The sequence below is a fragment of the Ambystoma mexicanum genome, chromosome 1q (genome assembly GCF_040938575.1).
Source record: "Ambystoma mexicanum isolate Mex_15411 chromosome 1q, UKY_AmexF1_1, whole genome shotgun sequence".
NCBI classification, from domain to species: domain Eukaryota; kingdom Metazoa; phylum Chordata; class Amphibia; order Caudata; family Ambystomatidae; genus Ambystoma; species Ambystoma mexicanum.
The window spans coordinates 125,318,193-125,332,486 of record NC_090922.1 but is presented as its reverse complement, the minus strand read 5'-3'; the positions used below and the strand labels follow the sequence as shown (position 1 = coordinate 125,332,486).

Here is a 14,294-nt window from a genome sequence, read left to right as displayed (position 1 = left end):
CTGCGGATTGTGGTACTTGCCGCCATGGCCCTGCTGAGGCTGTCAGCAGAATCAATGCCTGTTTGAAGGGACTCGCACATTGCATCCTTTCCATCCCTGATGATGTTTAAGAATGCTTCCCTTTCTTCTCCTTCTGGGAGACAGTCAGTCGCAGATGAAGCACACTCCCAAAGTGTGTGGCTGAATCTTGCTAGCATGCAAGTGGTGTTGATAGATTTAAGCACCATGCTACATGCCGAAAATACTTTTTTTGACATGGCATCAAATCTTTTATCATCCCTATCCTGTGGAATAGTAGGTTATGGCGATTTACTGTTAGATGAAGTTGCTGCTTGAACAACTAAATTCTCTGGAGTTGCATGCTTGCTCAGATATTCAGGATCTGAAGCTGACACCCTGTATTTAGCAGAATAATCAGGTTACTCGCCGTAGTGACCACCTTACTCCTAGTCCATAGTCTTTGTAAACCAAAAGGTCTCTCCTGGTCGGAATCCCCCCCTTCCTCATATTTAGAAGACAAAGCTCTAAAGTAGTCAGACCTAGGAAGTGGTTCAAAACCCGTTTCTAGAGCAGAGGGAGCCAAATTGGTTGTCACAGGTTGAGAAAACGTCGAGGTTGTCGAAGTGGAAGTAAATGGCTTTGACAATCCTGAAAAAGGCGTTGAGGAAGTTTGAAGGGACCTCGATGTACTTGAGAGGATCGGAATCCAACTCTGCGTCGTCGGGAATGTCGATGGTATCCTCGACGTCGTGGTCGAAGCTCTCGACAGCTCTACTGTCTGTGTCGTAGTGACAGTTGTAGGTTTGTCTTTTATCAGCGTCGATAGTGGCGTCGAAGACGGAGTTGATGCAACCGTTTTATACGTCGAAGGACCCTTCGACAAAGCTGTCGATGACGCAGATTTATGAGTCGAAGGAACCTTCGACGACAACGTCGATGACGCGGTCTTACTGTTTTTACTCGAGGGTTCATGATGCTCTCGAGTAGTTTCTTTTGCCGGGTTCAACGACTCCCGGCGTTTTGATCTTTCGGGTCTTTCACCAGGGGTATCACCTTTAGACGTCTGAGGGGGTCGAGGCTGCTTTCTCGAAGACGCTAAGCATTTTTTTGCAGAATTCCTCCCACTTAGCTGGAGAGCTGTGTTTCATGGGACTGGTGACCCTTTCTGGGGAGGTAGAGGAAGAAGAAGCAGAGGGAGATCTACGACGCCTCTTCTTAGAGTGTTTTGATCTCGAAGACTGATGAGAACCGCTTCGAGATCTTAACGGGAATGTTTCTTTTGTCGACGAGGAGACGAATGTCTCGACTCAGCCGAAGAAACTTTCGAGGGAGTAGAAGTTTTAAAACTCTTACCTCTATCTAACTTCCCCTTACGCTCCTTCAAGGCTTTCGCCATCATGGACATACAGTCCGCGCATTCCGAACAGTGATGCTACGACCCCAGGCACCACAAACACATTCTGTGACGATCCGTTAACGACATTTTCTTCCCACAGTCACAACATTTTTTGAAACTGGACCGTGGAGTTGATGGTTCAGATGAAGAAGCCATCGTATTAAGATAACAATCTTCAAAAAAAGAATAAAAAGATATTTCTTGAAGAAAGGAACTGAGCATCACGTTTCCGAGGCCCACGAAGCGCGGAAAAACGAAACTGAGCAACGGACGCTGCGCGAGTCAATTTATACGCACAGTGACGTCGGCGCCGATACGGAGGCTGTCGAGGGACACCGACTCGAGGGACGTCAACGCGCAGCACCCTCTACTGAAAAAATATTCCGAGGCCCGCAAGCTGGGATGGGTAACATCAAAGATAAGGAATACGTCGGAGGACACAATTCCTTCGAAATTCTTGCTCTTGTTTTACCATTTAAATGTTTTCATATTTGGTAGAGGCAGGAGATACCAGTATAGATGACCCTGTTTACTGCACTATAAGCGATGCAACATATGTCAGATCAAAATAACAAGGATAGATCATTCTCCTGTCTGTAGCTTAGAAGAGCTTGACTAGCGCAAGACAGAAAAGTATCAGGGGAAACTTTCACACAAAGTAACTGGTGCCATACAAATATATACAAGTGACATGCCTATGTTGGCCTTTTGGCATTCCCAGGGGCATCTTCATCACATTTCTAATTGGGTTTCTTAAACTATTGGGACTATTGCAATATGCTTAACTGGTTATCTTAGAATACCTCAAAGTCAGGTGTGTTGATCGTAGGCATAATACTGAGCAGATACAAACTAATTCACTTGGAATTTATTATGCATAAATTTAACAATCGTCAGAGAATGTTTTTATTTCATAGATTAGTACACATGGCGATCACTAGAATGCTGACACACAAAAATCAATACTGTTGTGTTTACGCTCGATAGAAAAAATCTCTCACTTTAATCTCATGCTGGAGCTAGTAAATTAGATTTGCAGTGATATATATATACAATTAGCTCTGTGTTCTCTGGAAGAAGCTCCTGTTGCCTGGATGATGTTCTATACCCAGGAGATGCTCCCACTTATCAATACTTTATGTCAATTTGTGTATGTAAGTAATTGTTGCACATTCATGGCCTGCTTCAGAAAGATTTGCATTTGAGAAAATTAGAAGACGTCCATGTGCATCTCAGATTTCACAAAGTCTAAAACTGGAGCAGATAAGGAGATGCGTGGAGCATTTATGAGATGCTCTTGTGCAAATAGCATTCATGAAGATTTACTCAAGGACCTCTCAGACTTGCTTCAGATATGAGGTAGTGTGTGTGCGAATCTGAGATGCTGACGGGTATCTCCTGATTTTCTCAGAGCAGGCTTTTATGAATCAGGCACTATGTGGTTTGGAGCATGATACGGCTATTTAAAAAGTTCTATTTCAGTAACACTGCCCTTTGTTTATACTCAATAATGCCTCTAGCAAGTCCATTGCGGTTCTGGTGATCAGAATCATAAGTTGTTCTGTGAATGGCTATTCCTGCTTGAAGTCTAGAAATGCAATTGTAGCAGCAGCTATTCATTCTGCTGCTGTTCGTTCCACTTACAAATAAAATGCAGGACTATGACGAGTCAAGATTGGCCCTGTCATGCAATGCAAATACCCCTGCGCCTGTTCCAAACAGGCACAAGGGGTTGCTTTCATTTTTCTGCATTTTAAAGCACATTCCGTGTGTGAATTCGGTATGCTCTTCCGTGTGTGCAGTAATGCCCTCTGATTTGCGCAAAGGGGTGAAAAGGGCATTTGAATGTGTGCATATGTGATGCGCTCATTCAAATGCCCTTTCTGAATAGGGCAGATCTTTTTTTGATTTTGAGAATCTAGCCTTGTGGAAATTCATATAGCAAACTAATCCATTATTGGTTAACTTCAACCCAACCAACTGGAGTAACATGACAGGGTACAATTGTTTGAAAAGGAAAGCCTGCAACTATAAACATTATACCTGTGCGACGTTTAGCCTTTTGGCCACGCTATTCATTTCAAATACCGTGGTTCAAAGCAACCTTTTAACCAGAACTCTTTATAAATAGCTGCTTGCACATTGCATTGGTTACAATAAATATTATATTATAGAGGTTCATTTTTTTCCTGTCATAATCTACCGATAACCAAAACAAGTTATCCAGAGACAAAGGATCCAGTCAGTTGACCGATCCCACGTCCTCAGTGAAGGTCCTCTTTAACGAAAATGCGAATTCTCACCTTTCCCAAGCTGCACGAAGCCAAGAATGATGATCAGTGTAAGGGCCAGCAGTTTTGCTGCTGCAAACCCATCTTGAACTCTTGTAGCAGCTTTCACACTGTAGCAATTCACTGCTGTCAGGGTCACTATTTGGACAAAACACAAAAACATAAACTGGTTACTAATAAAGGAGAGGCGTAAAAGCACGCAGTGTGAAGGCTATCCGCCTAAACATACATAACAACACATCCAAAGGATGCAACTCCCACCAATACTTAGGACAAACCATAATGTCAAGAATGTCAAAGCAAAATGGAAGGCAGTATATTTCAGCGGCCAGCAGAACCTTGTCATTGAAGAGTGCTGGATCACAGAACAGATTACGGAACATGAATGGATAAGTTATGCCCTATCAAGTGTAAGAATAGCCCTTCAAGTCCTGTTTCGTTTTGATTATATCAAGTTAAATGGCCACCTATAAGCCAAAACGATTGCATTGGGGCACAGCTGGGAAGGAGATGAGGTGAGAAGGGACACTGAACTTGTGGGTGTTATTTGGTTATGTATGCTCCCATTTGCTGCTCATGTCCATGCCCAACATGTGCGTGCCCCTCCCTGCCAAAAGCATATCCTCCTGGCATCTTTTAGAGCTAACTATATCAAGCAGTAGCATCAAACTTGGCCTGCCTGCATTATTTCAGTCTGCTGAGACTTAAGGGTTTAATTGCAGCTGCGAATGTGCTATTGGTGTAATGAAAATCTCTAAATCCACTTCGCGTTCAGCCACTTGAGTACATATAAACTTACACTGAAGTGATGCTAAAAACAAGTACTGACAAAGCCACCAGCTTTGGCCTGCATGTGTTAGACAAGCATTTGTCAGGCACTGCTTTCAAATGCAGAGGTAATCACACCATTTCCCAGCATATGATCAGGTAGCACAACTATGGCAATGCCTGGCAAAAACCTATACCGTGCCTACACAAACCCCAAAATGGTAAGCTTTGCCAATGCTTGATTTCCTTTGCTTTGAGGGACCTGCAGTTATGCTGTGCTTCAGAATCCGAGTTACTCAGGCCAGCCATGAGACAACCTTTTTCGCTGCAAGCATTGTTCGCCAAAGAGCAGTCACACAGCACACAATTGAGCCCACTCGAAAATAGCACACCACAGAACAAAATAGAAGCTGCACGAAACAAATCTCAGCAATTAAAGACACTGGTGTGCCACATCCGTTACAATAAGCTGATCTTCACAAATCATGGCTCTGTGTTTTATATGAGACTCTTGAAACAATGCCAAACCTTGAATGGTCAAAGAAAATCCCTGGCTAATTGTAGAGTGACTGTAAACTGTTATATTGTTTAAAAGATACGGAAAATATCCCAATTCACAGCAGCCAGAGTCTAAAATCTTTGCACTGGATATATGAAGGTTACAATAAACTGATTTTCTGCATTTTCAATCCAGAGACGAGCTTCACAAGGATTGTCTTACATTCCAAGCTGGGAAATGATCATTCTTAAAAAGCAGAATGTGCATCTCTGGAAGTGTAAAAGAATGGCCATCTGGTGAGGACAGATGGCCCAAGCATTTTGGATTTTTACTAATATAAATGATGCAGTTAATTTTGTTTCTGAAATGGAGGCTTGGTAATCAGAACCACCTTTCATTAATGCTCCATGCAAAAATGATAGTGGAGACATATGCCTTTGCGAGGCACCTTATGCCCGAGTCCTGCAGTGAATCAGGGCAGATTCAAGGATGAAATATGCATCTCGACAGCTGCTGGAACAATCAACGTAGTCTAGCCACATAATACGGTACTGTGCATCAAGGGGACTCTAAATCTAGGGGTGTGGGTTGACAAACACACATACAACACTTTCACCCCTGAATTCACACAGCATTCAAACAACTCCTTGCATGCACGCATTCATAAAACAAGCACACCAACATGCACAAGCTCATACATACACATTACATGTTTTAAAAACATACATTAGCTGCTTGCACACTCCACACATGTTGCGCCGCCTTGGTGGACTGGATGGCACTCCCCTATAGCCACGCTGACCTCTCGGTCAGCGTGTCTACACTGTTAGCGGAATAATGAGCGGCAGCGGGGCGCCCCGCAGCTCTTTATTAAGCGCTATGTTATTTGCAGAGCCCTTGGAGATGCACCCTTGCTGGGCGGCAGTCAGCATAGCCCCTGTGCAAATAAAGCATTAAGGTGGACTGTGCTGTCTGGATCGGGCCGCCACTGGTATCTACTGCTTGTCATGGTGGCTGCCTGGCTTTGTTTAAAACAAAATATTCACTATTCAGGTACTTAAATCCGTTTTATGATGAACCGTCTATAAAAGTTTTAGAATTCATCCATTGGATGTTAATATTGCTTCCCGGCTCTCCTTCCCCTGCATCTTTTTCGCAACTGGATGGTGATACAATGTTTAATTGCGTGGTATAGCCTTGTTGAAATAAGAGTATAAGGAGATAACGGGCTATACAAAAGCTGCATTTGTATTATCTGCTGATCGGTTAGACATTAGGCAACCTCGCTCTTGAAATGCTAATATTTCTCTTTGGTGCCTTAATTTGTATCCGTTTCATCGCAGCTGAAAGGGGAAATAATGGACTGTGCTTTTTCAGAGGCTGTTCCGTGAACCGATCTGGCGTAAAGCACTGATAAAAAGAACTCAAATTAAACTAAAGCGCCGATAAAAAAAGAACTCCGTGTACTATAAACACGAAGACAACAGCAACTTCTCTCTCGCAGGCAGGCAAAGGAATGCATCTGTACATATTTCAAAACTGATGTGTTCTAAAGAAGGAACCATTTTTTTTCCGCAGTTCAGAACTGTGTCTCATTGCGCCGGTAAGATAGCTCAGCGGGTTGAGAGCTCGCTTCTCCAATCTGAGCGTGATGTGCAGGTCGCAGGTTCGAATCTCGCCAAGGCAAACTCATCCTTTCGAAGTCGATAAATGAGTACCAATTTCAGTTGGGTCATATTGAATGTAAATATGTGCTCTGTAAAGTGCTTTGGATTTAGGCGCTATATAAATATAGTAAAGTACTGTGCATCAAGAGGGCTCTAAACCTAGGGGTGGTTGACACACACAACACTTTCACACATCATTCAAACAACTTCATTATCTGCAAGGTCCCCCCCCCCCCCCCCCCCCATGTCCCAGGCAATACTTCTGTGTGTTTCACGGCTAGGTTATACTTACATAGGAACTCGCAGAACACCAGCTTTGTTTAGTTGTTATACTGCATGTAAACAGAGAAATCTGTTGGTGTGCACTTTTAGTTGAAAAAGAATGTCTTCGAATTTCATAACTGGAGAGTTGGGGGTCCATAAACAGATAACATGACTGAAATTCAACTGGGCCTGCCAACTACCACTCCACCACCCAGCTCACCGATTTAGAAATTACTTGAACTACTGGCTAAAAAAAGCTATATTTATTATCAATGACAGTGCTGGGGGAAATATAAGACACTGCACTTTGAAGCATATGGAAGGATGTTCCCCCTCTCCCATCTTGTCTTTTGGTACCTGGAAAGACCTGTGTATAGGTGCCATACCAATGTCCAATCAATTAAAAATAAAATAAATACTGGGCCAACCGATAAATGCATGGGAGTGTGCATAATGAAACAGACATGACTAACCGTGCACATTTGAAGAAGTGTGCTAGCACGTTTTGGAAGAGAAGCAGCAACATTCTGCAAAGTTTAGTAAGAGTAAGCTAGTTACCAGCAAGTGTAGTTTTCCAGCATTGCTATCTCTTACAGTTCAAGAAATCAATTAAAGTACAATGTATACACACAATAAGTGCAATAATATACAATACATTTCAAAGATGAAATGTCTAATAATAAACCATTTTCTAAACATAAAATCGGAAATGTGATGACGAGTCTAAAAATAGAAGCAAATAGCATGTTATTATCAGTAGGCAGAATATGAAATGGCAATACACCACAAAGCCAGTTTTTATAAATCCACATGCTTGTTTCAATATGCTCCGATATCAGACTGGGCAACCTCAATAACTACAGGACCTAATTTCATAAAGGAATTGTATTATCATTACTAACAATTTAATAACCGTTTTGAACATTGTGGGGTTTCTTTGCTCCCCAGTTCATTCCACCCCTCAGCCCCTCCTATTACATCCAATTATTTCCTCTAAAAAAATATTCTAAACACATTTTTTAAAATTGCAATAAACTCCTTTTTGGGAATTTGGATAGATCACATCTAGGATCATACAGAAGCCTATATTTGCAGGTCAGAGGGAGTGTATTTCAGAGTCCTTTATGTGCTAACCACTTGATATGTTATGAAGAGATTAAAAAGTTACTTACATGTGAATAAAGAAGATATTTTTTAAATCTAAATTAGGTAAGGTAAACACCTCTCATTTTCCAAACTTTATATATTTAATATCCCATGTTTATTCCGTATGCCAAATATTGTTTTTCTCTTCCAAGCTTCCTCTGCGCCTAAAATAGGAGTGATAACATTATACTGAATAATCTAGAAATAGTATTGAATGATTATACATTCATATTGAAAGAAACCGGTCTCAAGATTACCACATTTAAGACAACATACTTCAGAATGAAGCACATCCAACAATTTCATATTGTGGACTCCTTTTCATATATAGTTCTGATCCTGAAGTCGAGAAATAGTTTGTGCGTTTCTTAGTTTTGGACTTCTTTAAAGCCTTCTCCTTCAGATAAATTGGACACTCATAGCTTAGAATAACCAGGTTACTCACCGTAGTGACCACCTTACTCCTAGTCCATAGTCCCCTTTCCTCCATACTTATGGACATCTCTCCATCCTGTGGGACGGGACCGGAGCACTTTGTAAAAAGCATCCAAAAATTTAGCAAAAATGTGTCCTTCCTCTCTTTCTTGCGCGGGGCCCGGCACGCGGCCGCAACCCCGCCCTCCTTCGTTCAGCCCCGCGCATCGCCCATCAGTCCTTTTCTATCGCCAGGTCTAAGACCTATTAGCAATAACAGAGGAACCTTATTAGAGGGGACTGCGGGCAGGCGTATGGAGGAAAGGGGACTATGGACTAGGAGTAAGGTGGTCACTACGGTGAGTAACCTGGTTATACTCCTACATTCCGTCCCCTTTCCTCCATACTTATGGGAGATTCCCAAGCACTCCTTACAGGAACTATGGGTGGATGGAAACAGGTTTTTCAGTACAGCCTGACCAAACAGAGCGTCAGCTCTTGAGGTCATGTCAAGACAATAATGCTTACAGAAAGCAGATGGGGAGGCCCAAGTAGCTGCCCTAGCAATGGACTCCCAGGGGACATATTTCTGAAAAGCAACCGCAGCTGCCTTACCCCGCACCAGGTGTGCATGAATACCCTTAAGAGGTTTCAGCCCTTGGACGGTGAAGGACTCTGTGATGCAGGCGGCGATCCACCTAGAAATAGTTGCCTTAGATGCCTGCCTGCCCTAGGGGTTACCGAAGGTCACAAAAAGTTGAGAAGAACTCCTAAGCTCAGAAGTCCTGCCCAGGTAGAACTTAAGAGCTCTTCGGACATCAAGACAGTGTAGAACCCTCTCAGCCTCAGAGGCAGGGTTCGGAAAAAAGACCGGTAGGGAGATAGACTGATTCAGATGGAATTCGGTCACCACCTTCGGTAGAAAGACCGGGTTTGTCCGAAGGACTACCTTGTCCTTGTAAAAGACCAAAAAAGGATGCTCCACCGACAATGCCTGGAGCTCACTCACTCTCCTTGCCGACGTAACGGCGACCAAAAAGGACACCTTGCAAGACAAGTACTTGAGGTCCACCGTAGCCATTGGTTCAAAGGGTTTATGGCACAGCGCCGTCAGGACAACATTTAGGTCCCACGGCGGGTGCGGACTACGAACCGGAGGGTAGAAGCGTGTCAAACCTGCAAAATGCCTCCTAACCACTGGGTTACTCAGAGAATACGAGCACTGGTCTGTAGAAAGATAAGCAGAAACTGCTGAAAGGTAAGTCCTGCATGACAGAACATGAACCCCTGACTCTGTTAGAAAGGACACAAAGGACAGGACCGTGTCACTCGTGGCCACCCTTGGATCCAACTTCTTCTCCAAACACATATGACAGAACCTGAGCCATTTACTCTTGTACTGAGATCTGGTCGATGGTTTCCTGGCTGCCTGGATAATGCGCATGTTATCTGTAGACAAATTCAGATGCTCTAAAGACTTGAACTCAGGCACCATGCCGCCAAGCTGACCGATTGTGGGTAGGGGTGCCACATCTGCTGTTCCCCCTGGTGAAGAAGATCAGGAGTTACTGGTAACCTGATCGGCGGATACACCGACAGGTGTTGAAGTTCTGAGAACCAAAACCTGGCCGGCCACCACGGGGTACGAGTAAAAGGGAACAGTTCACCGAGTTCTTCAACTTCCAGATTGCACGGTGAACTAGAGGCAGAGGCGGGAAGGCGTAAGCTCTCATGTTGTGCTATAGAATCTCGAGGGCATCCCCCAGAAAGGAGGCTCCCAGTCCCCTCTGGAGGCATACCGAGGAAGCTTCTTGTTCACCGCCGTAGCGAAGAGGTCCACCTCCGGTGTGCCCCAATGCGAGAAATTCGATGAGTACCTCTGCATTCAATTCCCACTCGTAGCTGACCACCGTCCGCCGGCTGAGGGCATCCGCTGTGACATTCAGCTGGCCCGGGATGTGCACTGCAAGCAGCCAGACACCATGAAGCACGGCCCACTCCATTATCTGGATGGACAGGTCCACGAAGGGGGGAGACTTCGTTCCCCCTTGCTTGTTGATGAGATACATTGACACCACGTTGTCCGTGCGTATGCGGACCACCTTGTTGACAATGAGCGGTCTGAACGCCCTGAGCGCTAGGAAGATTGCCAGGAGCTTTAAGTGATTTATGTGCAGGAGTTTGTCCTGAGGCGACCAGAGGACCGAGACCTGAAGAAGATCTAACGTCGCACCCCACCCCAGAAGGGAGGAGTCCGTCGTGATCGTCACCGTGGGGGCTGGGTCCTGAAACCCTGCGCCCCACAACAGGTTGCTGAGAGATGACCACCAATCCAGGTCCACTCTCATGGAATGTGGAATCATTATCCGCTTGGAATACGGGTCCACAGCCTGACGCCAGGAACTCTGAAGAGCCATCTGGGTCCGTCTCATCTTGAGACGAGCAAGAGGAAGAGCCAGTACACACGAGGCCATGAGGCCCAGAAGCCTCTGGAACCACCAGGCCGACATGCTCTCCGACTGCGCAAACATCTGACACATGGCTAACAGATCCGCCATTCTGTCCCCAGTGAGATACACTCTGCAGTCGATCGTGTTCCAACGAAAACCCAGGAAAATCAGGTCCTGTGAGACCGTCATGGAGGATTTCCGCCAGTTCACCAACAGCCCAAGATGGAACAGGAGCTGAAGGAGAGACTGGAGGTTGCCCGCTGCTGCCAGAGGACAAGGGCTGCATAAGAGCCAGACGTCCAAATAAGGATACACATGGATACCCTGTAGACGAAGATAGGCCGCAATCACGACATCATCTTCGTGAAGACACGCGGCGCCGAGCTGAGGCCAAAAGGAAGCACCCGAAACTGGAAGTGCTCCTCTCCCAAAGAGAAGCAGAGATATTTCCTGTGTGGATTCCAAATCAGGATATGCATATACGCATCCTGAAGGTCCACAAGCCAATCGCCCATCTGTAAGGAGGAGAGTATCTGGCTGGGCGTGATCATCCTGAATTTCTCTTGGGGTAGGAAAAGATTGAACTGGGAAAGGTCTAGGATGCTACGCAGGCCAGCTTGGTTGGGTTTGGGCACCGTAAACAGCCGGGAGTAGAAGCCCTCCCCCCGCTCCCCAAGGGGAACGGGTTCCACAGCTCTGAGGTCCAGAAGTTTCTGAACTTCGGCCTTGAGGGAGGGTGAGCCCGACAGCTGAAAAGGAGGGTTGAGAGGTGGGGGTAAAGGTAAGCGGAAGCCCACTCGAGCGACTGACAAGACCCATCTGTCTTCTGTTATGGTCTGCCACGCTTTCCAATGAGACGCAATGCGTCCTCCCACCGGGGCTCGTGCGAGCACGGAAACCCTAATTTGGTAGGCTTATCGGTGGCGCCACCTGAACCTGATGAGGAGGCTGAGGAGCGAGAGAAAACCACATGCGCTGTTGTCTACAGCGGTCATTCCCCGCTGGAGTATCCACTCTGTGGGATTTTCGGTCGAGGAAGACCCTAAAACCAGAGGAGGGTCGACTTTGTGACAACGGTCTCTGGGATTTGAAAGGAGCTTTGACCAGAACAGACAATGATTTAGCCGTCTGAGTACTATCCTTGGTCTTGGTGAGCTCTACATCAGTAGAAGAATGAAAAAGCTCCTTACCATCAAATGGAAGATCCAACACCTTGTCTTGCACTTCCTTCGAAAATTTAGTGGCATGCAGCCACGCCTGCCGTGAGGTATCAACTCCCAGCATAAGACCCTGAGCCGAGGTGTCTACGTGATGAGCCGCAGGCTCCAGGAGATCCTGGGCCATGCCCCTGGCATCGGAAAGGCCTCCTTTAAAGTCCTCCAGCTTCTCGACCGGGATGTGCTCCTCAAACACCGACAGACCTTTCCACATCCGCATGTTATATCCCGCTAATATCAACTCAACGTTGGCCTGCCTGAGCTGCAAGGCCGAGTTGGCAAAAAATGTTCTCCCTAGGGAGTCAAGGAGCTTGTCCTCCTTTCCCAAGACCTGAGTAGCCGTCGTGGAAGAGGATGATGCAGGTCTTGTGCTCATCTGGCTCCCACAGGGACGTCGATCTGAACTGGACAGCTGCGGTCTCCACCAATGTGACACGTAGTGCCGAGATGACAGACTGGACTGGCCCACGTAGCTTCGTTTGCTTGGCCCGTAGGAGTATCCTTCTGCAAATGGAGAAAGGGAATTAACCACCTGTGGAGTTGAGTGTTAACCCCCACCCCAGCTGTTCTCCCCACTGATCACCTTTAATGTCCCCTCTTATAGTCTCACCTGATGGTTTGGAAAGATGAACTCTCCATCCTGCATTGAGCGCAGGGGCGCGAAGATAACCAGTTGCTTCACTGGTTCGAAGGAATTGGCGAGTTCCAGAACAATATTGACTCTGAGATTTCCGTCGAGACGCCGTAAGTATATAGTTCGTAAGAGTTCAAATGTCTGACTTTCACTCTTGTCCGATTCCTTGCAGGTTGCAGCTTGACCCTAGTGAAGAGTTACTCGTGGCAATTGGTAACATTCAGGTAAGGATTTGTATTATCCAACACAGTTCGATAAAATAATGTCAGTATGTAACCTGTTGCTTTCTCCCTTATTCAGGTGCTGAGAGAAATTATGAAGTTTCGGGGAATAATGCCTCTGGCGGTAAAATTAGGTAAGTCTATTGTGGTGAGAAGGATTCCCCTTGTTTGTCCTTTTGTTTCACCTTGCTGTCCTTTTGTTCCCCTTAGGAGCCGGGTTGTGGCGAAGATGCGGTGGAGGCTGCGCCGACCCGTGAAGAGGAATAGTACCCCCGGCGGTAAAATCAGGTAAGTCTATGGGGGGTAACTAATATTGCCTCTGTTTATTCCCTTGGCTCACCTTGCTGTTCTTGTGTTCCCCTTAGGTGCCGGAGTGCGGCGGGAACATGCAGAAGGATGCGGTGGATAGTGAAGATGCTGCGAAGGCCGGTGAGTTCAGCGCGGCGGTGCAGCAGGCGAGGCGACGCGCATAAAATAACTTCTTTCTTCCAGCTCGAAGGCGCGGTGGATCGGGAATTCAGGTAAGGGTCAAAGGTATTGTTCTTGTTCTAACCTTTTCTCCTTCTTTCTCCCTTTTTCTAGGAGCTCCTGACTCGATGCGGCATGGCAGAAGACTGGATGCAGACTTGCAGGCACGGTGAGCGTTACACTGCTGGATGCAGAATAACGCAAAGCGTGTGCTGCTCTTCGGGCGTGGTTTAAAAATGGCCCCAAAGTAGTCCCGGGTAAGTATTCCTCCCCGACCCCACCCGAGTAAAAAATAGTCCCTAGATAAAGTAGTCCCTTCCAAGCCTCTTTTGGCTTGGAGCTCTTGCAGCATGGTCTGCATCTGCAGCATGGTCTGCATCAGGTAAGTTTTAATCTATGAACCTGGCGCCTATGGTGCCAGGACTCACTCTCCATATGAGCCTGGCGCCATAGACGCCAGGACTGCACCCAAATAGTCCCTAGCAGGGGTTGTTGGGCTTGCTTGGAATAACTTGATGCCTGCTTCCGGGGTTGCTGGACTTGGTCTGGAACCCCGGGGGATAGGCATCATGACAGGTCTGGATTGCAACGTGGCCGCAGCCACCACTGTGGAGGAGGGAGGCAGACAAGACGACAGGGCCACCTCTTCCGAGGAATGTAGCCTGTACCTCGCGTCAATCTTCTTATTGACAAAAAGTCCCGAGTGTGGCTTTTCTCCAGACTCTTCGGACCTCGGCCAGAACGTCCTTCTGCAGGAACAGGCCGGTACGCTCAAAGGGAGACAGGGTGAACGCCCCAGAAAGCACGCCCTCCTGCGGGGCGGGTGCCTCGGGCACCGGAACATCTAAGAAACTCATCA

The 14,294-nt window shown here is 46.3% G+C and overlaps 1 protein-coding gene across 2 annotated transcripts in view; it reads right to left on the bottom strand.

The window, feature by feature from the left end:
- SLC7A5 (solute carrier family 7 member 5) overlaps positions 1-14,294 on the bottom strand; it is a 657,550-nt gene that overhangs the window by 521,017 nt on the left and 122,239 nt on the right. For both annotated transcript variants that reach the window (XM_069636161.1, XM_069636164.1), the window contains exon 2: positions 3,700-3,825. In XM_069636161.1, coding sequence (XP_069492262.1) covers positions 3,700-3,825 — 126 coding nt within the window. The remainder of the gene's footprint in view (positions 1-3,699; positions 3,826-14,294) is intronic.